The 22,645-nt window shown below is 33.7% G+C and overlaps 1 protein-coding gene across 2 annotated transcripts in view; it reads left to right on the forward strand.

Annotated features, from left to right (window-relative positions):
* Window positions 1–437: 437 nt before the first annotated feature.
* Cdi (serine/threonine kinase) overlaps window positions 438–22,645 on the forward strand; it is a 29,960-nt gene continuing 7,752 nt past the window's right edge. For both annotated transcript variants that reach the window (XR_014439243.1, XM_083101411.1), the window contains exons 1-3: window positions 438–1,384; window positions 3,074–5,078; window positions 20,381–20,502. Coding sequence is in view for 1 of the 2 variants with exons in the window: in XM_083101411.1 (XP_082957537.1) it covers window positions 3,852–5,078; window positions 20,381–20,502 (1,349 nt within the window). In the remaining variant the exon portion in view is untranslated. The remainder of the gene's footprint in view (window positions 1,385–3,073; window positions 5,079–20,380; window positions 20,503–22,645) is intronic.

The raw sequence follows: 22,645 nt of genomic DNA on the forward strand, positions 1-22,645 counted from the left end.
ATATTCGAAATTTCGATTGAAGTAAATGATTAAATACGAATATTTAATAGAAAATGTTTTATTTTTAACACATGATTTGAATGTTTAAATTGCTTCGAATTCTTCCACACTTCTAATCTAAATATATATTAGCAAATAAATACATGTATTTGAAACCGGATAAATGGAGATTCAATTTTGCGGATTAAATTCCTTCTTCACATTTATAAAAACTAATCATGAAAACTGACGCGAACAGGACTCGTAAGACGCGAAACATTGTTATGCCTTTACCGAGTGTTTAAAACGGGCGTTCGAAATTGGCGCGCATTTTTCCTCCGCGAACGATGGATCGAACGGACCGAAGTCGAATCGCGGATGAGGGCGAGAGGGTAAGCGGCGGGGGGAGGGGGACGAGCGATTCGGGCTACCGTCGAGCGGTGGCGCTTGCGCGTCCGTCACGGCGACTCATTCCCGTAATGGCCGCCGTCTGGTGTTGTCAGTGAGTGTGCGAGTACTTGTCGGGAGCAGTTGCGTTTACGACGTCGGATAGCGTTCGAGGTAGTCGCGGAAGTTTGGGTGAAACGAGACCGGTGACAGTTGGAATGCGACACGAGTGCGCGATGTGCCGTGTCGTGTCGTGTCGCGGCTGATTCGCGCCAGCGGCGATTTAAAAGCGAGCGACTGGATTTCGTACATAGTGGTGTGTGCTACCCTTCTCTCTTCTGCCCTTCTCCCTCTCTCTCTCTCTCTCTCTCTCTCTCTCTTACAAACTCTTCTCCCGTCTCTCCCCCTTTATTTCTCTCCCTGTCCGTCCATCCGTCCGTCTGTTTACCCGAAGCATCGACCGCGACGAGTGTCAACGACTCGTCCGAAAATCGGTACGTCGATCTGTCGTCTCTCTCTTTGCCCGTATATCTATATCTGTCCTGTCTTTTCGCGAGCGCGAGATGAGACGCCGCTGATGCAGCACGCTTCGCGCGGCGGATGCGCCACTGACGCAACGGCGTCGTCGCCGGGCTTCCTCGCCTCCTCATCGCCAAGAGATGATAAACACATCGAGTAACAGCGTGCGCGAGTGAAGAGAGCCGACCGTTTGTTTTTTTTTCCTTTCTTTTTCTTTTCGGTTTGTCGATAGTCGCCGATCCGGAGAAACGAGAGTCGCTGCGTTCGGCGGGGCCGCGGGTCCCGAATTCTTCCTCACGTGGTTCAAGGTCATTCTAAAAGCATCCGGACGACACGAGCGGACGGTACAAAGTGACGCTTTCCGCGCGAAAGAGCTGTCAGCGACCGTATGGCAAGACTTTTCTGACTGGTGTTTTCGTCTCAACCCCCTGGAATACCCGCGCAAGCTTCCTCGGATGTGACGACACCAAGTGTTGCAACGTCCGATATCCGATGCACCGTAAGTACCATTCGGTCCGTGAGTTTCTCTGATTCTCATTAATTTGCGACGTTAATATTACCTTCTTTAGATCGATTCTTCTCCTCTGTATTAAACAAAACGTTGACAGTTTTGAATTCGTTGGAAAAGTAAGAGATTTCTGACAAATTAACTTCTTCGAGAAATAAAACAGGATTTTCTTATCTCATCATTGTTGACATCTCTTGACATTTCGATTATTTTTTGATAAATCGAGCGCTTATTACAACTTTTTATATTATTTACGTATTATTTTAGATTTCTGGCAAATTAACTTCCTCGAGAAATAAAGCAGAGGATTTTTTATCATCATTTTTGACATCTCTTGACATTTCGATAATTTTTTGATAAATCGAGCGGTTATTACAACTTTTTATATTATTTACGTATTATTATTTATATTATCTACGTCTTCTTAACTTAGATATTAAATTAAAATTGTTAATATAAAATTTAGTTAAAATTAATTGAAAAAATATGATACTTTGCTTTTTTAAAACTTCATTTCTGATATTTCAAATGTTTTATTATCTTTTAATTATATAAAATTCATTAATATGTAATCATTTTTGTTGAGAAAGATTTCAAATTAGCTACAAAATTTCATACATATATTACATTATTATGTATCATATAAATGTAATTGTGATGTTTCATGTTCGTTGTTGTTGTTGGAGTTCAATTATTTTAAATCAGTATTGTACAACGAATATATAAATAAAACATAAAAATTGCTGACGTGACATAACACATTTTAAGTTAGTGCAAATTATTAAATTTGTATAACAAAATGTTATAAAATTAACTTCAATGTTATGCTCTCATTTAAATCAACATCATATTCGTGACAATATAATAATTGTAACGTGGATAAAATTTAAACTATGCAATAAAAACGATGCATAGAGCAATTATGAAATTACGAAACAAGTAAACAACAAAAGTAATCAACGGTAATTAGCAATAAATAACAGTTTAATTATTTCTCATCTGATTATAATTGCTCTTTTTTTACAAGAACTCGTAATTTTCATGCAATGTTAATTAAAATTTCAAGATACATAATAATTAATTGCAAGATTTACAAGATAAAAAATATCTCTAAAAGATAATTTCATTTTATTCAATGTCGAATTTATAAAATTATTAATTATTTTATTGAAAATACTAGGCAATAAAATATTTACTTTGCGAGAAATTGACGTGTGCTATTTAGTATTATTATGAAATATCGCAATATTCTTGTTAATAGCAATTTATAATTTATTATTCCCGTTACTTGTTACGTTCTTCAATAAATGTAAGATATGGGAAAAAATAGGAAAATGTCGATGTCAATCTATGATCAATCAATCTGCATGATGTTTATTGCGTGTGAAAATATGATTATTTGCCACACGAATGGAGAAACTTCAATGATTTATAATTTATTATCTTATTTTAAAAATTTAAACTGTTAACCTTTTTAAAAAAAGTTGACCTTAAAACTCGACTTGTGTAAAGAGAACATCATGAGAAGTTCTACAAAATATTGAAAAAATAAGCAAGCATGACTTCTAGATGTCATAGATGCGTATATTAAACCTTGCGTACGCATCTTTCTCATAACGTCTGTGTTCGCCAGAGTTTTCAACGCTCGTCAATCACCGATCGCATGCAACTTTATTTCAGGAAGATCTGAATCAGCCCGCGAGAAGTCGTCCGCCGACGACGAGGAGAGAGGAGCCGTGCCAAGTTCCGGTGCCGCGGTCTTCCTACGCTTCGCTTCGAATCTATGACATTATCCTGGGACCGCATTGCGCGTCTCTTCGAGGATAACGTTCATCTGTGACCGACTGTGATTTCAACGTGTGACGCCACTGCCAAAAAAGGATACAAACTTGCGTCGATCGCGAACTTGCGCTTTCGTCTTCACTTCCTTCGCCTTCCAGTATCTTCGTCGAAGACGAAGTCTTCCACGTTGTACCAGAAAGTATATTTCATCGTGTTACACCGAAAACCCTCTATGTCTTCCGCGGATTTCCACGTCTTTAATCGGCCAAAAAAAGGACTCTCGACTTCCTCAAACTTCGTTTGAAGTATACACAAGAAAATAAAGAAGGTTCGATTCTTCTGCCGCTACGACATCGAGTTCCTCGAGGATGTCTCTTGACTAGAGATCTCGATTTGTTGACTATATCACGTTAATCTTGATCATTGTGTGCACCTTGCATCAATCATTTCTATCATCTGAACACGCTCAAAGCATCCTGGTGTCGTCTTCGTTTGCGGCCATCGACAATTTAGAATTTTTCTCATCACTCGGATACGGCAGGACGACGCCGTGACGACCGAGATCGAGGGGCACATCTTCGAGCCGGCTGCGTGTGATGCGTCGCACGCAGGGCCGCCGCTGCTGCTGCCGTTTCGCGTCAGCTTGCGCGACCGTCTCGTCGTAATAACGGCGAAGATGTTCGGGAAGGTGCCGCCGTCGAACACGCCGGGTCCGCCTAATAATAACGGCGGCCAGACGTCAGCTAAACCGTGCGTCAGGGTGCTGACGACGACGATGACAACGACGAGCACGGCGTCGTGTTTGCCGTGCTTCTCGACGGAGGAGACGTCGACGTTGGGTGTCGATGATAAAGCGAGATTCTGGCGACCGATGAAGGACAACACCGACGACTCTGCCGCGGTAGTCTCCGAAGCTCCTTGCAATTCTCTCCAACCGTTCACGGACACCTCACCCGTCACAGAGCTTCCTAGATCCTGCAGAACCGACGCGACGACAACGACGATCTGCGTCACCGCTTGTTCCAAGACCTCGGCCAAATGTTCGCCCAAGGAAGCAGCGTCACAGATCGGCAGGAATCACGCCAATGCGATGCAAAAATGTACCTCCGGTCAGAACTGTCCGAATTTCCTAAAGGCCGGTAGGTCGCGGAGACCGCAATCCGCCTCGACTGGTAGTCTCAACGTCGAGTCGTGTACAAGAGACTGTACGAAAACTGTGAAGAAGATTGCTGCCATTGGTCGAGAGCCTCCAGGTGGCGACAGAACGACGTGCAACGAGCAGCAATCCAAATGCTTTCAGGCCAAGTTACCCTCCGTAACGTCTTCCGAAATGATTAACGAAACACCAGGCGGAAAGAAATCTAACGAGGATCTCTTGGTGGACACATCCGCGAGTTATTCCGCAAACAGTGCATCTAACGTGTCGACTGTAAGCGAGTTGTTGTATGTGCATCAAAAGCCGGCGCCGAGGATAGTCGACGTAAAAGATGGCGCCGGCGATTCTACGATCACCACCGCAACCTGCGAAGACGATTCCTGCGTCAGTGACTTCGTCACCTCGACGCCGGCCAAGGACTGGACGTCTAGGAAGGTCAGCAGCGACGCGTTGCAGAATTGCGTGGCCTGTGCGCCGCAGGATCTCCCCACGGAGCTGCAGTCGTCCACATCCTTGAGGAACTACAAGGAGAAGTGTCGCGATCTTTCTTGGCGGCCCACGGAGATGACGGAGAGTGCGATACATGGATTAACAATATGTTCGGGCGAGACGTTTCAGGATACGAGCTCGAAGAGACGCACCGGAGCATCCTGTCAGGCGCTCAGGCACGCCGTCGCCTCGTTAAATCGTCTGGACGACTTTTACATGGAGAAAATTGGCGCGGGCTTCTTCTCCGAGGTTTACAAGGTAAGACAGTAGTTAATTAAACAAAATATACGCAATAAGAAAATATATTGAAACAAAAATTGATTGATTTGATGAATAAATATTAAACGAAATTTACATTAAAGTATCGTTGAAATATTCCTGCGACTTAATGTAAAATTTATTTAATGCAATAGATATGAAACGCACGATATACGTTTGTGAAGCTTGTATAGAGTATATTATATTATACAGAGGCATTATGCGCATACGTAAGGGACGCGTTCCATTTTGAGTTTCTATCGCATTAAATTTTGCTTTAAATTACAAATGTTTTATTAGTACTTTTGTGTATAGTATAAATAATAATTTTTTCTTTTAATGTGTAAGTGAAATAATTATATTTACACTTATCGAGTTGCAAACATTTAGTTTAAAAATTTACTTAATTTATAATAAACAACACTACCACTATTATGCTAAAATATGAGCTATATTTTATTTAAAAAATCATAATTATATAATTATCTATTAATTTGCAAAATTCAATTGATATAAAATTCAAAATATTATGCAACTTAGATTTTTTCGTATTTAATAAACGTTATTAAAAAATTTATTAAAATAATCATTTAGTCAAAACGTGCCATTTTTATTTCATTAGAAAGATATAAATAAAAATTGAAAATGCGCTATTAGATGTTTCGAAAAATATTTTTGAATTCATTAGCAATTCATTAGAAACTTTTTCTCCCGGATGGCACGCGCTTCCTCTTAATTCTCGCTATTGTTCCTGAACAACAATCGCTTATTTGAAACGGACGTTCTCCGGACGTATCTCGTTTTATGAAATATGCTATCTTAGCAGATTGATATCTCGACAAAGATTAGATACGCTCGCTATCACGCAAACGCATAGTTTCGTGAAATTAATTCTACTTGTAATCGCACCGTTACTCGCCGATAATGAGTGATTAGAAACATTTTTTTACCACATACGGCTTTCCAGGGAGACCTTTACTATATTAATTCTCCGCACATTCACTAGAATTCGCGTTTTCTTCGATTCTTAAGTCATTATATGTCGATTACTCACGAAACGAAAGAAAATCGCGGAAGAGAATGTTTTCCAATCTATTATTCACCGATTCTAAATTATACGAGCGATGTATAATTAATGCAATAGAATTAACATACGAAGATAAAGATAATACAAGTATTTACTACGTGAATATTGAAATGAAAGAATGTTAATAAAATACTTGATAAAATCACGACCAAAAAGAAAGATCCATTTTGTCCCGAAAGCGTGAAATTCTATTGAATATTAATCGTGAAAAGTAAAACATTATAGAAAATGTTTCTCATCAACAGGCTCTAAATTGCAATGCTAGATAATAAAAAAACTTTTTCATAGTTGAAAAAATATGAAAAGTGTAACTTCTTGGGATACAATGCAATACCTCCCTACCATAATGCACTTTTCTGTCAAATTTCATGGTCACGTATTGTACGCATTTCCGTTTGTGAATGCAGAAGATGTTGCGACTTCAGAATAGTGTCACGGCAGCTTACGTAAATCATTGTGTTTTATTCGCAGCGAGCAGGAGCACGTAATTATCGAAGGATCTTATCCTTGACTTTATTTTTCTTGAGCGTGATTTTAGAGCTCAAAATTTATATATATAATTTCATCTAACAAATTTCATTTAATTTAATCTAACACTAAAGTAAAAAATATATATTTTTTTAAGTAATTGATATAAAATTGTGAAAAGATAGATATCTCAATTATTTAAATATTTATTAGGATTTCACAAGGAGAAAAGAATTAGGAGACAACATTTGTTGCAGAAACATTTCTGCATCAAATCCATAAAAATTATATCTTTATAAAGAGAGAAGGAAAGAAATATTTCTCGAATAGAATAAAATGAAATAATTATAAATAGACACAACAATATATTATATACACCAATTAGGACTAAATAGGCAGCCTTGTAAAGCACGAAATGGAAGTAAACAAATCATATCGCTCTTGCGTGTTTTTAATGTAATAGGGACTCGGCTCGTGCTGATTCGAGATAGTATCGTGTAGCAATTTTGCGGGAATCGATCGAAATTTGCCGTGTTGAGCGCGTGATGCCGCATTTTGCAGAGGAGAGATTTATATGCACGTGTCTCTCTATCGATCTATCTATACCACGCGCGACGGTGGTCGGCAAAAGTGGCCGGAAAGCTGCCCTAGTTTCGCGATATTCCTTTCATGCGATCTGCAATTTTGCGCATTCGCAGGTCCGCGATTACGGCAGATGCGCGACTCCTTGCGCTGGAACTACCTGTTCATCAGAAATCAGTCGAGCAGTCCGGGACCTTGAAAAGTATGCCGCGGCTTCTCCGACGCGTTATAAATAGGTCAACAGGAAATTGAGCACGTAGTGACTGCGGTGATTCCTCCGGCGCAGCGGTGCGCAAAACATCGCAGAATACTTCTCCTTGCAAATAACTTTTCTTACACTGTATTCTCAAATATTCTGCATTCTCGGTGAAAGTCAATATTAAATTAAATTAAATTAAATTAAATTAAATTAAATTTGATTTAGTAAGCGAATGATTTCTTTCTTTTTCGCGAGAAAAAGACCTTAGTTTTGAGTCTTAGTTTTGCAGCATTCCAATAACGTAGAATAATTTCTTTTTTTTTTCTCTTCTGCTTGTTAATTACTAAAGATAATATTTTTCTGTTTCGTCAGACGGTGAATAGTGCGCCTCTACTTAAGCGCATTAGCAAGACTCGTTTAAAAATAAATCGATCGTTCTCGATATTATCGCGAATGAGATCGACATATTCTGTTTTTGCCGTCAAATATACCGACGATAAAGGCAACTTTTACTTGCAATTTTCTAAATATGGTTAAGTATGAAAATTAAAAATATATTTTGACTATATGGAGATTGTTACATTTTGCTGATGTACTTGTTCTATTTATTATAAAAGGCATGTATAGATTTTGAAGAATATTTAACAATTTCAAATTGAAAAAGGATAAAGTTCGATATCTTATATCACCTTGTTTGTCAAAATCTACTGTTTATATTAGGCATTAATTATTCAATTAATTTATAAAATATAAAACCAAAAGCTCATTCAATTATTATAATAACGTTTAATATTTAAATCTGATAATTTAAATTTAATTACATTTAATTACATTTAAATTTAATTAAACGTTTATCTATCACTAAAATCTTTCGTAATTTAATAATGAGAAATCTGTAAAGAAATACAGGCATTATGAGAATTTTGCATTAGTAAAATGCATAAGCATTATGAAAAAATGAATCATTATAATTATAATAAAATTGAAACATACACCTTGAAAAAGTTCAAAAACAGTTGATATAGGATCACTGGGATGGGGGATTCAGATTCGTGCATTCTTGGCATGATAAATCAATTACCGTGCCAAGAGTTTCGAGTAAGTACTTCAATTTTCTAGTCGAGCATAAGATTACATACTTTAATTATAAATTAAAAACGAATTTGCTTGCAAAATCTGTTTCAGTTAAATCTAAAATTAAAAAAAATCGGAAGTAACATCATCGCCAAGATTACACTTTAATAGATTTTCATGAAAAATGAAAAAGTTATATATGAAAGATTATAAGCTTGAAATAAAGTATATATTTCATCGGGAAATAAAATACATTTTTAGACAAGATAAATTTGAAAAAGATTTATCCAAATATATATTGCAAATCTCAGTAAATCATTAATGATTTATTTTAAAATATTACATATGAAGACATGTTTCATATCTAATGATTATTTATATATATTCTCTCTCTCAACAATTCTCTTATGTTATAATATCTTATATTCTCTCTTTAATGAACATTAGAAACATACGAAACATATCTTCATATTTAAATAAATCTATTAAACTGCTATTTTATGCTTCGATTTTCTACTAAATTCTGATTATGTTTCCAAGACTTATGAAATTTCATAGAATTGGAATAATGTCAAAAATCGCATAACAAGTAATCATTATTATTGTTCCCGCGAGCGAATTGTTGTAAGTAAATAAAATAAATAATTTTTTATTTTCATCGATCAAGTATTATGATAGAAACCTAAAGCCTGAGATTTTACATACGATTGATTAATTATGCGCCTTGAATTTTTAGAATCATATTTAAGTACTACTAAAACATTAGTATTAAATACAATGTATTAGTCATATTAAAAATTAATTATATTGAAATCGTATTGTAATAATAGAAATCTATTTGAAATATAAAATATACTAATGTATCTTAAAAAAATTAATAACAATTAATAAAAAAATATATTATTTATATTCTCATATGTGGCTCTTTAACTGCAAAATTCGAGCAATAAAAGAAAAACAAGTTATGAATAGTCACTGGCAAATCATATATGTTTTAACGATCGCCAAGATAGTCAAGGTTGCTGATAAGCCACGATAAAAGATGGTAAATGTTGTATTTTACGATTAATAAAACTTCTTTTTTCCAAATATAATATATAAATAATTAATAACGATGATTAATAATTATTAATTTTAAACTTTTGTCTATTTTTTAATTAGAATTACATTATTTTGATTATATTTATACTAAATTATAAGAGATCAACACGAACGTAACGTGTGAAAAAAAATAGCTCACGAGATAGGTGGTAAAGATCAAGCAAAAGATGCAGTGAATCTATTTTTAAATTACATCGAGCGTCCATGTACATAGTTGTGTCTCCGTGTGTCGCGACGAATTAGAATGCGCGAATCAAAAGAAGTCCAAGCTCGAATCTTTCCAGCCAAGTATCGAGCCAAGTTTACGTGGCGCATAATAGTTTAAACATATTATGTCAACAATTTTCGTTCAGATTAATTCGTAGATTATGTTACAATATCTCACCATTGCCAAATATAATTTTGGCTTTAAGAATACTATATGCATTAGGAAGATCATGTTATTTCTCTGTGCCGAACATATGTATTTTGTCATTTATGCAAGTGTGTGTTAAATTATATCATTTTAATTTTTAATGATTGAATATGTAATCGAAAAATGATCTTTTTATGGTGATGACATATTTTTTAGATTGTTATTTGATTTTCCTAGAGAAAAAAAACGGGAAAAAGAAGGTTTAAAATTTGCAATCCTTAAATTTTTAACATATGTCTTGATATTTTGATAATTAATTTTGAATTTTAATTTTGTTTAACTTATATAAATACATTCTTGAAATTGTATAAAGGATAACATTTATTTGTTTATTTGCGTACTTAAAGTTTTACTTGCCAAAAACTATTTATTATATATAACTTGATAAAAAAATGTACGAGTAATTAATTCGATAGAAATAGATAACTTTATGCATGTAAAGCACGAAAATTGCATGAAGCGGCAAGAGCCTGTTGATGATTGGTCGGTGTATCGACTTATAATACGAAGTCGCATCGAAGGACGCAGTTCCGAGATTGGAACGAACGGTCTAGTCGGTCTACTACTTCTTATCTTCACCCATTAAACGCGGTGCACGCATGAATACTGCATAAGGTGCATCTAAAGCGCACATTCCGTCGATGTCGCTTATCGCGTATACGTCTCGGGATCGTCTCGAGTCAATTGCACCATCACGTAATCGACGTCCGTTGCAAAACTGTCGTTGTTGCTAGAAAACGTGATGCCTCCTTCTCGAATTGAGGCCCTCGCGAGAGGAGGCTTAAGCGAAACGAGTCTTACGACGTTCCTACAGCGGCCGAGAAGGAACTTCCTCTCGTTTGTTCTCCGCCTTTCATTCCACCTACACGAGTCCTCATCCTCCCCGCTGGCTTTTAAATCCTTTTGACGCGAATCGCCCGCAGGCTCGATAGTAGAACTTCCCTTCGCTCGGCCTCTCGTCGAAATCACCGCTCGTTACGCGTTCAATCACGGTTCTCATCTCACTCGGCTATTCAATGGAAAAAAGACAGTAATCATCATTTTTACGAAAGTGGGACTGGTCTATATCTGTGAACAAAAACTATTTCGATCTGTTACGTGTCAAATCTCATGACTCTTTGGACATTCGGTGTCCAATTAAATTTAATTTGATATAAACTTTCATATTTTATTTTGTTGAATAAACTAGCTTAATGTAGCTTTGTTGAGTGCTTAAAAATAGTTTGGCTCCCCCATATTTAGTAAAGTAAGAATCCATTTGAAATTCATTAGAAAATCAATAACTATGAGAAAACTTACGCGACACTTTCATTTCCTACATATACAGGGTGTTTCTTAATAAGTGCGAAAAATTTTAGGAGATGATTCTTTGTCGAAAATTAAAGGAGGTTTTTCATATAAACATATACTCCTTCATCCCTCCCTGTGGAGTTACACTCCAAAAATGGGGATAAAAATTAGGTTTTTATTTTTTTCTCAAATTTGGAACAAGCTAAAGAAATGAAATTAGGTGGATATTTTCTACCAGTAAAAAGGTTATTTATTAATATTTTTTTCAACCTCCCTATTGTTATAAGGGGATGAAACTAGCAACCCCTATTCAATTTTTTATTAGAACTTTTTAATGTTTATATGAAAAACCCTCCTTAATTTTCGACAAAGAATCATCTTCTAAAATTTTTCGTACTTATTAAGAAACACCCTGTATAGATACAACTTTCAATCGCGATTTCCCGATCGTTCGATTGACGGTGACATTAATCTTCAATCAGGCGAAAGTCGACGTGAGGAAATCGGAGGAATCATCGATCGAATTCTCTTTAATCGCTCATCGTCGCGGACAAATCGTCGCAGAATGCAATTATTATTTGCGTCAGTAATTCCGAGAGCTTTTACGAGCGGTATGCACAAGCGACGAGTCGCCGCTCGTGGTGAAAACGCAGTAAATTATCGGTAATGACATGCATAATGGCTACGGCGCGCGATTATTGGCGATGCTCGAGAGTCGGTGGGACATGAAAGAGCTGGCTAAGAACCGGAGGCTCCGCCAGTCGCACGTGATGATCAGACCATGACTCGATATAGCGAACGTTGCGATAATTCGATATTGAGAATGTCTCATGGATATAATAGGCGAAAGTTAACTATATCTGCTCACTGCGTGTAAGATGATTAAAAATAGAGTCGGATAATCTTTATTTTTTACATCGCACGGTGACACTTCCTGTGGATTTATTAATGTGGCATTCGTCTTTATCAATTTTTATTTTTGCGATTACCTATATATTAAATACTTCGAAATTTTAATTGTAATTTATATAATTTATTTATTAGTTTTTTATAATTTTTTATTGGTTTTCAATGTAAAAAATTGATTTCTAGAAATCAAATGAAATCTGTACATGAAAGAACAGGAAAAATGCAAAATCGAAGTAAATCAAGAAAATTTGTCTGAAGAATATGAAGGTATTTAACGAAAGTATTTTGTGTTATGGAAGATAAATTTTTTTATTGTTAATTTCTTTATTTAGAAAAAAATCATGTTCGGAAAAAATATGATTGGCTGATTGTCATGATTGTCTAAATTAGAATATAGACGTGTAAGATTACGCGTAAAATGATTACGTGTTGAGATTGCAATTTCAATTTTATGACAAATTGCCGAAGGAACGGTTCTCCAAGAGTGTTATTCGTGGCATTTACCTGATCGTTCCAGTCATTCGCATTGAAACATTCTCCGCATTTGCTTATACGTAATCGCCGCTATGAAAATAACTATATAATTTACGTTCTTTTAACTTTTTATCTTACAGTTAATATAAACTCCTCGAAACCGTAAGTAAAGCGGGAAGTAAAAACTTAAAGAGAGAGAAGCATTACTCAATTAAAGTTTTATAGAAATCGGAAAGATTTAAAAAAGCTATTTTTATAGCACAAAAATAAATAATTAACTTCTGAAGAACTATCATTAAGTTCATAAAATTATTAAATCTAATTAATAAGTTTTTAATATTTTACATGTATGTACTTTTATAAATTTTTATCTCTAAATATATAAATATCTATATATAAATTTAATAGATTTTTTAATAAATATTTTTAGTATATATATATAAATACTTTTAAAAGTGTATCACAAATGATAAATATTATCTTTTCAAGAATGTTATATTGCGTGTATCTTACGCTTATATCTTAATTATATATTAAATATATTATATTTTGTCGAAAATTAAATTTTGTGACTTATGAATTGTTTCATAACATTATATGGAGCGGAAACTTTGCAAAATATTATCCATGTTCTATGGAACGATGTTAATTACGAAGTCAACCTATCTAATTATGATTGACAATAGGTAAACATTACGGATCCGGATATCCTAATTACGGTGAAATTTTGTCGGCCACAATTAAGATGTCTGATTATAATTGGTACCAATTAAGATATAAACTAGTAAAAAAAAATATATTTTTTCTGTCAATTTTCTATTGCACAGCATACAAATAATGAATTAATAGAAAAATAATAAATTCAATTTAAAATTAAATTCTTCGATAACTGTAATGTTGCATAATTTTTAAGATTCTATTTAATATTTCTATTTAATGTCTTTCTATTTAATATTTTTCCTTTGTAAGGTAACTTGTTGTTTCCATATAAACTCATGCGCATTAACCAGCTCTTACAATACGAAATATTCAAATAGCCGCATATCCATTTGAAAATTTTAATAAATAATTCGGAAACGCGGTTAACGGGGTTTGTGATCTTTCAACGAAGAGTGAACGCGTGGCTGGCATCATCTCGCGCTCGCATTCGTCCGTCGGAAACGACGACCTTGCCTGTGACTCAAGAGTTCGTAGGCAGTACCGGCATTTCCTTCCCCCTCGTGCGAATGAGAATATGTGTTGGAAGTAGACGAGAAAGCCGGTCACGGCGCGCTGGCCATGGAGTACGAACACTCTCTAATGAGCCTCGCTCGGTCGTTCGCTCGTTTGCCTTCCGCACGATTCGATTCGTTACCGTTCCCACCTGCGCGACATGTGCGTATCGGCTTGCAGACTTCCGCTTAAAACTTGTATTTGACGAGATGTTTGTCTGTCCTGTAAAAATTACTCTCTATTTTTAAAGAGAAAAAAGGGAGCTTTAAAGGATTATTCCCTTTTGATTATCAATATCGCTTATAACAAAATTATAAGAATAAAATGCAATATTTTATATCAATAATATACAAAAATTTTACTCAAATTGTTATTGAATTTTTTAAGATTTTTTTGGCTCTTTTATAGAAAGTAAAAAATTTCCTGCCGATTTTATTGTGTATCTGGATCATTATTGATTTCTGAATTAACTATTTCAATAAAAGAATTAACATCAATAATTATCAGTGAATAAGTTGTTGATTGAGACTCTATTGAAACTTGCACATCGTATATTTGAATTATTCCGGATAAATACAAGCGAGAGCGACCTCGTTGCTGTCGCGAATGAGAAAATATCGAGACTGTGTCGCTTGGATTAATCCGATCGATCCACAGCGATTGAACGCAGACGATAGAAAAAGTAACGACCCCATGAAATCGTCGTTCACTATTTAGCACTTGATATGTAAATTATAAATGTGCGCGGTAAGTTTCATCGCGAAATATTCTCGTGCGCGTGCACGCGTGACAAGTTCTCGCGAACACCATCGTTTGGACGACGTCTTTTCGACGTTTTCGTGATTTTTTCTTCCCAGTCGAAATCGTAAATCGACACATTTTGTCAGAAATTATCACTATTTAATCGCTTTATTATCGCTAATTAATCGCGAGTGATGTTAATTATTTTATCGTCAAGTCATTTATGTCTTACCCTTATTTCAAGTTTTAATTTATTTCTCACTTTCTCGATCGCATCCCTTATTTTAAACATATCTTTTTTACTGGATACATGCAAATATATGTATACTTTTAAAGATAATTGAGGACATGGGTTCTGCGCATTGACTTATATTAACTATATGTGTATATAATCTTATTTTAAATAAATAACTTAAAAGTGATTTAGTATCGTGAAACTTCAAGCAACGCAACATCTAATAGTTTCCGGCAGAATATATATAAAAAGTGGTTTTCTACGCTTATATTTATATTATAATTACGCATACATTCCGTATACTTACACTGCGATTTATCTAGATATCTACTCATTGTTATCTATTGTTGCTTAAATAGAAACAGAATGCATGAAATGTTTCAAGAAGCACACACTTGCGAGAAAAATATTCCGTGTTCTATCTTTCGTTTGCGATCTTTAGAAATAAGGAGAAAGTTCGCAGGACACGCGTCGTGAGAAAGAAATCGATCGATATATTGTGCGTTCTTTCACTTGAGAATTTCTCATTCATTGTATTTTATTGTGACCTTGAATATCACTTCTTCTCGACATTTTTTCTCAGCATTGCAACAGGATAGAAGCCAAGAAAAATCACGTGTTTTTCGTTTATGAAACTAAGGATTTGCACGTGAATCGAGTTGAATGTGCAATTGATCTTTACTACAAAATTTGATATCTTTCTTGCCTTTACATGATATTGCGTGTTATATCTCGAATTTTAAATAATTACAATTTTTTGCAGAATTATATTTTAATAAATTAATGAGCAATAAAAGCAAATTAGTTAGCAAAGGTCATTGCATCTTAAATGTTGAATTCTGAAAATTTCGGTTTTCTGGAATTCTTAAAAATAGAGATATCAGACAATTATTTAAATGTTTCATAAAACTAATTTTTGCAAAATAATTGCAAAGAGTTTTATATTAAATTTGTGGAAATGGAAACTGAAATTTTGTAAAATTAAATATATTCATATGTAAAATAAGAATTCTTATATAAAATAAGAATTCTTACATAAAATAGAAGAATAATTCTTACATAAAAGCCAATTTTCTATAATCATACATGATATCAATTAATTACACAGATTTGTCTATTTTAATAAAAGTTATATATATATATAAAGAAATATAATACTAGAAGAATTTAGACGGAGCTGTGTTAAAGAAACATATCAGGAAATTAAAAGTATTCTTATCTGCTTTTATGCGTCATTTTTATGCTATAGATTACAGATTATGACTCATTAAAGTCTTTAATAGTATAAATAACTATTATTTATATGTATATATTTCTGGCTAAAATTAACGGTAGATATACGATAAAAATGACAGTTGTCGTGCCGTTGTGTTTTATATGTTACTCTGCGGAATTCATTTACATGTAAGTGCGGTTAACCTTTACCAGATTGTATATAAGTACATAAATTTCTGCCTAAAAAAGTTTGAGTCTAGAAAGTCTCTTGCATGTCTGGTTTCCTTGACATATCATATTTTTAGTCGTTTTTACCAGTTTATGAAATCATGAATTATTATATTTTTATAAATTTTTCACAAATATGTGTGTGTGTGATTATCGCGATATCGCAATTTCGCAAAATATCATACAAATTACACACCTACAATAAATAAAAAGAATTATAAGTATAAAAAGATATACATTTCTAAAACTGTTTTTGATGCATGATAATTGTTTTATAATTGTTTTAAAAAATAGAAGCGTGGTAATTGTTTTAAAAAGTAAATTTTTTCACGAAAAATCAAATGTATTCAAGTATATAATTAATTAAGCAATTATAACATATTCTCTTTTTCTGTCTCTTTCTTTTTCTTTATATGATATAAATAATTTGTGCTTATGTGTTAATCCTAAAGTAGAAATAAAATTACTAAAAGCAATTCAATAAAAAAAGAACGAAGTTACATATAATTTAATTAATAAATACATTATAATTGTTATGTATATATATATTTATTTTGATTAAAATTATACTTTCATAATGGATAATGAAAAATTACATATTTTTTATCGTTTTCATGCCTATTTGAACAAAAGTGTACAAAGCCATTGTATTGTAAGCTCAAAAATATTGAGCGTAAAAATATTTCAACACAAAAAGTTTAAGAGCACATACTCTTTCGATTGTCTGCCTCCCTTTCGCATCCCCTATTTGGCGCCTTCATCTCTCGGATGCATTTATAATTAGACTGTTGACGGTTATGATGGTTGACGATGATTGTGAACATACGAGGCAAACCTTTGTAGAGAGCTTTTGAGCTTGCAAAGTCCAGTGCGCTTGCTAATTGGATCGCTGCTCTTAATTGCGCCGTAGCTTGCCAGAACGATACTTGATAGATGAAGTGTTTCCCTCTTCTGTCCTCTCTATAAAGTGAACCTCTCGGCGATTGAATCATCAAAGTCCAAAGAAATCGATAACACTGTATTGACAACAAAATTTAATCGTCTTTTATAGAGACAAAATAAATAATTACGAAATTCTTAAATTTTATTAATTGAAATATATTAATTGTAAAAAATTATATTGTAATTATATAGTTATATTTAGCTTATATCAATATATTATCAATTGAAATTTAAAAAATCAATTCTTTTCCAACTTGAAAACAGAATGACGAAAATGATACACATGTAGAAAAATATAACTCCTTTTCTCCTTATTTTCGTTTTAGTCTACTCTAAAGTATTTCTCCAACTTGATGTCTTTCAAACATTATTTTAATCGTTTAATTTTAATCGTTATTTCGTTTTTGAATAATGAGGACTAGCTTTCGTTTTATTCAATTTTGCCGAGTTTATACCGATCGTCACTTACACGTGGTAATCTCTACATGCGGGTGGAAAGGCGCGAAACGTGTTTTGCATTATGCATGCGACGCTCAAGGAGGTATTAATCACTCGCTGTTACAATATAATTGCCGCGCATGCTTTCTCTCCGCAATCGCAGTACATACAATGTATACATACAGTAAATACAATGGCAGTGTGTGATAGAAAACACGCAATATCGAAAGAAGCTTTTCAGACAATGGGAATTATTCAAATAAACTGGCGCAGGTGAGAGATCGATAGCATCGTCCCATCTTCCTGTCAGTCGATTCACCAATCTCTTGAATTTCGCCGTGCGATGAACGGAAATAAAATTCGTCGGATTAAACACACAGGGCTTTCTTCTTCGTTCTCTCTCTTTTTTCGAGAAATAATAACGATTCGCGTTCTGTTTACGGCGGATTCGAATTCCGGTTTTCGCATTCGTCACCGTTTTGGCCGCGATCCAACCGGAGCCGGCCATTGCCAAGGAATTCTGGCTAGGTTTTCTTCGGATATTATTCTCAACTTTTTAATCCGCGAAATTTCCATCTCGCGTCGAGATGTAAGAGAGCTTCTCTCATGTCACGTCTCCATTTTCATCATCTTTCTCGTTTCATCTTCGGCCGACTTCTTTTAGAACCGAGATGAAATCCGAGATGAACGGTAAAATGTGCGCGAGTGCTGGAATGTAAAAGAGAGTGCATTATACGCCTTTCAACGCCGGAGATCGGCTGAGTGATGTAATCTAGTGGTCCTTAACCTCCTCGCATCTCTTGTATTCTCAGATGTTCTCGCACCGTCATGAAAAGAAATTGTTAAATTTTTTATTTTATTCGTATAAAAAGAAAAATATTTATATATATATATATATATATATATATATATATATAAAATTAGTAAATATATATATTGTATATAGAGAAAATGAGAAATTATTTACTTAAAAATTATTTTACCTAAATTTATGATAGCATTTTTTTACAGTATATTATATTGCCAGAAAAGGCTTTAACGAATTTCTTTGGCAAATAGACAGACTCAGAACTTATATTAGGTATTAATAATTTTTTAATAAATATTTCATGAGTTTATTTAATTAATTCCATAATAGAATAGATTTTTTTATTTCTTAACTCATTACGCAGCGCTATACAGATAAAATAATAGCACTATAATTTTAAATTAAGTTCTTCCCATAATTTTCACGAAACTGCTTTTCTAAGGAAGTTTATAATAATCGACTAGCAAAGCAATCGCGCCTTCAAGATTAATAAAGAAGTTACTGTATGTCCATTTTCGACATTGAACGATGCTGTGCGGCCGGTGCCTTTACGAGTGTATATACGCCAACCAGATGCCGCAATTTCATTAATAAGTTTCTCTTTCGCGAAAATATCGCTTTAGCGTTCTCTCGCGCGTGTTACTTGCGCCACGTGAAAACAGGACGACGCAAGCCTTCGTTTCGTGGTCAGCGATGAGAATCGCATCTGGCGTCGTCGTCTTCGAGTACTTGAACGATTAGCTAGTATTATACAGGTTGTTTCAAAACCGTCAAATCATTAACATCAAACGCAAGACGGATATATTTTAACTAAATTAAAAAGAAATCTGTTATTAGCCTTTATATTAATAATAAAATTTAATGATAAAAATCTTGTTTGTTTTATATAAATCTGAATAAAATTTTAATATTCAGTTCGAGTTATTAAGATATCTAAAATTATGGAAATTATGGAAATTATAACAATAGTCTCTCGTAAATCTTGTAATTAATAAAATCGACTTTAGGTGATTATTATCCAAGTATCAAATAATACTATCAAATTTTGATGCAAGCTGTACTTGTATCAATTTTGCGACAACCGTATAAATGTTTCGCACAATCACGATGAAATTACTTTGCATTAAGGTCACTATAGAGGATACGATGATGAATTATATAGGTTCGTCTATCTTACTCGCACTATAATGAATTATAGAAATTTCACATCCTGTATTTAACGTTACAATGAATATATTATAGTATTCACATGTAGTATAGCATGTAATTAGCTATAAAACAAAATAAATTTATGCATCTCTCTTTTGTTTCTCTCGATAATCGAAAAAACTTTGTTATTATATTTTTAATTATATTTATTTCAGTCAGAAAAAGTTTCTAAATTGTAATTTTAAGTACATATATATTAGAAATGGTAGAAATATTTGTGTATGTGTATATATGTATATATAATAATATCATATAATAATAATGATATAAAAATAAACAGATTTATACAATAAAAAATATAATATATATTTATACAATATTATATAATTTATACAATAAAAATAAAAATTTATTTCAATTTAGAAAAATTAGAATTTAACTTTTTTTAGTTAAAATAAATATAATTAAAAAAATAACAGTTTTTCGGTAATGTATACACACACACAATTTTTTGAAAAAAATTTTGTGTAATAGAAATTTTGCATATACGTATTTGAAAAAATATTAGCGTATTATAGTCACAAAACAGCGCTCTTACGTTTATGACCTCAAAGTTCTTGCTAGAATCGGAACTATTACGTATACACCTGTCAATATGATCTTATGTCAATAACTGCATAACGTGACCACGCGTTGCAATATGTCACTAACCCCGTATTCACTTCGTTTTTCCAGGTTACTCATAAAGTGACGAGTCAGGTGATGGTGCTCAAAATGAATCAGCTGCCGGCGAATAGGCCGAACATGCTCAAGGAAGTTCAGCTCATGAACAAGCTCAGCCATCCGAACATACTAAGGTGAGCCCGCGCGAATCGAATCCGGTTTATTTTTGCCGGTGAAACTTTGTGTCTTGCAATCGAAGAAAATCGCTCAGCCGTATGTGCCGAATTTGATAATGACGATGAAATTTCTATCCACTCCGCTTGCCCGTCTAATCCTTATATTGCAGGTAAATATGTTAATTTTTTTTCGCACGATTTATTTCAACGCGGACAAAATTCGAGACTAATAAACGTGATGAATAAGTATCTTTTATTCAAGGTTAAACATATGCAATGATATATATTGCCAATAATAATACTTTTGGATTTTGTAAGAAAGATATTCGGAGGATGTTAACAGGCATCATCAAATCGCTTTATTAATTCTTTATTTATATTAATTATTTTTATATAAAAATATTACGTAGATAATTTTGTATATATATATTAAATGAATTTTTCTGTAGTATTTTTCCAAGCATTTCTTCAGATTTATCACATCGGTCCGTTGCCAAATGCTTTGTATCCTCACATTTGTTTTGCCTTGTCATGATTCAATTTAAAAACTTTTTTTCGGCGTCTTGCCAAAATTCTGGCACAAGCTCTTTGTATTAAGTTATTTTACCGTAATACATTCAACTAAACATGTGGCGACTGTCAAGACTTGTAAATGATATCATAGAAGTTCGTTGCAATGTACCAAGTTCAAGTTAAAGCGTGTGATCCTATGTTTGATTTATCATCTAGTGATTATATCGTTAACATTCCTCTCGCTTGGGAGACCACTGAAATGAGCAAAAGATTAGAAAAAAACGGTATTACGCTTTAACCACGCTCGTTACGAATTACAACATAATACATCGTCTAGCGGTAACGGCCGTTACCTCGACACCCGTTGCGAAAATTCCTGCTAGCAGAGAACAGAATCTAAAGTACAGCATTCAAATACATAATGCATGTACAATATCTTCTATTCCATAATTGCAAATATGAGATTAAATGTGTAAATATCGGATTGAATATACTACAGTATACAATATAATTGTACATGTGTATTACTTATGTTTATACCGAGAGAAAATATTTTATGAATTTCTTATCAATTTTAATTGTTTAATATCATAATATAAATTCATCTGACATGACATGAATTAAAAATACACTGAAGAAGAATATTTAAATATTAAATCGAATAACATTATTTATTTTCACTTTTAAACCGCGTTTTGTTTTTAAAAATTGTTACTTTCTGTTTATTAATATTTTTATTGACAAAAATCGATTTTAAATTTAATTAGATAATCAAGTAATTATTTATGTCTACTATTCGTTGGATTCCAAATCCAACGTTACCTCAAATAATTCCAAGTAACTGCGAAATCTATCGTACGAGGAATACAAATAAATTCATATACTTTGAAAAATAAAAAATCGGAATCCTAGAGATGAGGTACTATATTGATGTCTTTTTTGGGGGGAGGATATGAGATTATTCGTTTCCCGTTTAATGCTTCTCTTATTATGACATAACGCGCCGCGCGTTGCCGGGACGTTCGGGATGCGCCGCGACGACAACGCATTCCGACGATATAAACGGCTTGGCCTAGATTCGGATACGGTGTTTACCCGTCGGGTGAACCTAGCGGATCTTATTTCTGGCATTTTCCTCGGCGAAGGCCTCCGCGAAACTCGTGGGTCCTCTCAGGATCCTCCGCTTCGCGCACCAGCTGACTCAGCCGTAAAAATAGTTATCATCTCCACTCGTGGCATTTACCGCGAGGTGTATCATTACACCCGCGCTTATTGCGATGTTGTAACTAGGACTGCTATAGCGAGTCTATGTCTTAGTTTGAGTGATATTAACAGGAGTAATATTGCTGCTGCAGGAACGTTAAATCGATATCGATATTTTTAGACGAGACTTTAATATTCGCGTTTATTTTACCTTATAATTAAATCTCTTATATTAAATTATTAAAAATTTCTCAAACATATAATGAACATTGTCCGTTCTTCTTACCTACAACTTAAATGCAATTGATCATTCTTTATATATGAGCTAACGAGAGAAATATTGGTATTATATAACGTGTATCATCAATTGTTATTATGGCATTTAATCTATCTCAATAGCTAATGTTTATTTTCAGAAAAAAATAATTTCGATCATTGTTTCTAA

Source organism: Camponotus vicinus, unplaced genomic scaffold (assembly GCF_025532165.1).
Source record: "Camponotus vicinus isolate PSW18456_S1 unplaced genomic scaffold, iyCamVici1.0 SCAF_6, whole genome shotgun sequence".
NCBI classification, from domain to species: domain Eukaryota; kingdom Metazoa; phylum Arthropoda; class Insecta; order Hymenoptera; family Formicidae; genus Camponotus; species Camponotus vicinus.